The sequence below is a fragment of the Panthera leo genome, chromosome D2 (genome assembly GCF_018350215.1).
Source record: "Panthera leo isolate Ple1 chromosome D2, P.leo_Ple1_pat1.1, whole genome shotgun sequence".
NCBI lineage: Eukaryota > Metazoa > Chordata > Mammalia > Carnivora > Felidae > Panthera > Panthera leo.
The window spans coordinates 59250538-59253784 of NC_056689.1; the positions used below are offsets into that span (position 1 = coordinate 59250538).

A 3247-nucleotide genomic window follows, 5' to 3' on the forward strand; every position below is an offset into this window, starting at 1 on the left:
TTCCCTGAATAGGGCCCACTCATTCAGACACGGTCACCGCCGGTTCTAGTAAAATGGCAAAGACTTTATTTATCGGAGAAAGAGGCCTTGGGTACAGTCCGGAGAGGAGAGGGCAGGAGCAGGGAAGGGGCACGCAGGACCCACCCTCATCGAGTCACCCTTGTCTGGCCAAGTGGAGCTAGGAGCGGGGCGTTGGAGACCTGCAAGACAGACCCAGAGCTGCGGAGGAGGTGGGGTGAGGGCTTAGGTTGGCCTCCTCTTAGTCTCTGTCACATGCAAAAAAATTCTAGAAAGAGTAAAAAATAATTCTAGGGCTTTGGGTTCTGTTTTAGTTGGTTGATCGGTTGGATTTCCCCCTGCTTTGTCCCTAAGACCCGGACCCCAGCAGTCAATCCAAGGAAACCGAGAGAGGGTAAGGAGGAATCTTAAAAATAGCGTTAGTGGACATTGGGAGGCAGAAACCGGCATCGAAAACAGACTTCTGGGGACGGGGGTGGAGGGAGAGAAGAGATCGATTTGAAACTTGCAAGTCAGAACCCGGCTGTCCCCCTCAGCCCCTTCCCACGCGGGGAAAAGGGGCAGATGGAAATAAAAGAAGTCAACTGCAATAGGCCTAGGGAGGCGAGGAGGAAGAGGGCCAGTGCATTCGCCACATGCAGAGAAAAATCAAAACAGTCGGGGCGCGCCCCCTCCTCCGGACCGCGGGCTTCAGTGTTCGTTACCCTCGATACTGCCTCGCCCTCAGCAAACCCGGCAGCCTGAGAGCTTTGAAAACATGGAAATCTCCGAGATTTTAAAAAATAAAAGAAAGAAAGAAAGAAAAAAAAAAGTCAGGCTGAGGTGGGAAGAACCCGCTATATAGGTTTAAATATTTATACAGGAGCCATACAGAATTGCACGGCAAGGGCTCCCGGGGCGGCGGAGGCCGCGCGCGGCGGCCGGCCCGGCCGGCCAGCCCGGGTTTATTGCTTCGAGAGGGAGGAGGCGGCTGCCGGGAGCTGAGTCCGGGCCGGAGACAGGGAAGAAGGCCGGAGTTGCAGAGGAGGTCCCAGCTCCCCTCGGCGGTCCGGGAGGCGGCGGGCAGACGGGCGTTAGGGGCCCGGCGCGATGGAAGATCCCGGGCGCCGCTCAATCGTCCACGTCGATCTCTTCGTCTTCCTCGTCCTCTGAGCAGTCCTGGCTGCTGGCCGGCTGGTCCGTGAGCGGGGAGGCGGGCGAGAGCTGCAGGGGCCCGGCGCCCGGGGCCTGCGGGGCGCCTGGAGGGAGCGCCGGAGAGCCAGGCCTAGACTTGGCCCTGCCGCAGCCGCCGCCACCGCCGCCCGCGGCCTCCGAGTTCTGCTCGAGTTCGGCCAGCGCCACGATGTCCATCTGCCCGCTGGGGCCCAGTTTCTTGGCGGACTCCACGTCGGCCTTCATCTCCTCCAGGTCCCGCTTGAGCTTGGCGCGCCGATTCTGGAACCAGGTGATGACCTGAGCGTTGGTGAGGCCCAGCTGCTGCGCGATTTGGTCGCGATCGGCGGGGGACAGGTACTTCTGGTAGAGGAAACGCTTCTCCAACTCGTAGATCTGGTGGTTGGTGAAGGCTGTTCGAGACTTTCGCCGCTTCTTAGGGGTCTGTCGCTGCCCAAAGATGGTCATCCCGTCGCGGCCTGCGAGGAAACCATAATATAGGCTTGCACCAGGAGAGAGGAGACCACACCCCGGCTCCCGCTCACCCCACCCAGGCCTTATCGGCCTGAAGTCTGCTGCACTTCCCTTCTCGGATTTGATTCGGCCTCCTGGACTAGGGAGCCTCCTCTCTGGCAAACCTCCTTCCCCCCGACTCTTGTCTACCGGAAGTCTCTAGGAAAAAATTGTTTCAGTCCCTGCTCCCCACCTAAGAGTTGATTTGAAAGATCCGAGGTCGCTAGAGCACAACGGAGCCAGTCAGGGTCGCCCTGACTGCGGTGTGAATGTTGGTTTACACCTCTTCCCAACCGCCGGACTCTATGACTCTATCCCTACCCGAAAGGTCCTAGCTGAGAGGTTCTCCATTCCCCAACCCAGGAACAGGGCAAGGAGCACCCAGGCCACCGGGAACTGGAGGGAGCCAAGCAGAGCAGGCAAACTGCGGAGAGATCTTGGGTTCCCGCCACCCCTCCTGGGTCACTCGACTCTGGCCTATCCAGAGGCCCCTAGGAAATTGGGTTTGGGTCCTGTCCCACTCCTTTCCACTCCCAGCGGCAGCGGCTTGGGCTGGAGGGCCCTGACGGCAGGCGCAGGAGGAGGCGGGCAGAGGCACAGGGCACAAAGAGTGGGGCACAGGGAGCCGAGCGTGGGGTTGTGGGCGCAAGGGAACCCAGCGGCGGCGCCTACCTTCAGCTGCCTGCAGGACGCTGACCTCCAGCCCCTTAAAGGTCTTGCTGGCGAGCTCCTCCAGCGCGCACAGCGGCGAGGTCTGCGAGAGCAGCGCGCGGCCCGCCAGGGGCAAGCCGCCCGGCGCGTGCTTGTCCGCCGCCGCCAGCAGGTGCGCCGCCCCGCACAGCGAGTAACTTCTCCGCACAGACGGCTTGTTGAGGATGTCCTCGATGCTGAACGGAGTCAGCGGCTTGTTGGAGTTGGCGGGCGGCGGCAGGTGATCCAGCGGGCTGCGCCGCCGCTCTTCCCCCGGCGCCGCCTTGCCGTCCTCCTTGGAAGTCATCTCGGCCTCGTTTGGGGGCCCGGCCGGGGCGGCTCGGGCCGCGGGGACCCAGCCCGCGGGCAGCTCGGGCGCCGGGCGGCGCGGGTGGGCGGCAGCGGCGGGCGGGAAGGAGGCCGCGCCGGGCCAGGCGCGGGACCAGGCGCGGGGCCAGGCGCGGGGCCGATTAGCGCAGCGGCAGAGGCGAGCAGAGCCGCACGGGGCCCCGGGAGGAGGGCGCTGACGCGGGCGCCGCCGCCGCCGGGGCTTCCAGCAATCCGCGGCCCGAGCCGGGGCGCGCCGCGCGGGGCTCCAGTTTCGCCAGCCCCGGTGCTATTTAAAGGTGTCAGGTGGCTCCGCGGCGGCTCCTGGCCCCGGGTCCTGGCGGCGGCAGTTGGAAAAGCCGAGGCGAGGGCGCCGATCCCGTACTGCGAGGGGAGGCGGAGAGATGGGGCAATTGACTATTGCTAACAAGTTAGCCTTGATCGAGGAGTAATCAATTATCTGCAGCGGCACTTCTCTATTTCTCTTTCCTTTCTCCCTTTCTCCTTTCTCTTCTTTCTCTCTGTTCTCTCTCTCTCCCTCCCTCTC

The 3247-nt window shown here is 63.1% G+C and overlaps 1 protein-coding gene across 1 annotated transcript; it reads right to left on the reverse strand.

Annotated features, from left to right (window-relative positions):
• Positions 1 to 1128: 1128 nt before the first annotated feature.
• Positions 1129 to 2680, reverse strand: LBX1 (ladybird homeobox 1). The gene is made up of 2 exons (XM_042909231.1): positions 2356 to 2680; positions 1129 to 1649 (listed from the first exon to the last, which is right to left on the reverse strand). Exons 1-2 carry the CDS (start codon positions 2678 to 2680, stop codon positions 1129 to 1131), a joined length of 846 nt encoding a protein of 281 aa, XP_042765165.1.
• Between the last annotated feature and the right edge of the window lie 567 nt (positions 2681 to 3247).

Coding starts and splice junctions, on each gene's coding strand:
- LBX1 (XM_042909231.1), bottom strand. CDS start 2,680: ATGACTTCCAAGGAGGACGGCAAGGCGGCGCCGGGGGAAGAGCGGCGG. Junction 1,650..2,355: donor CGTCCTGCAGGCAGCTGAAG/GTAGGCGCCGCC, acceptor GTTTCCTCGCAG/GCCGCGACGGGATGACCATC.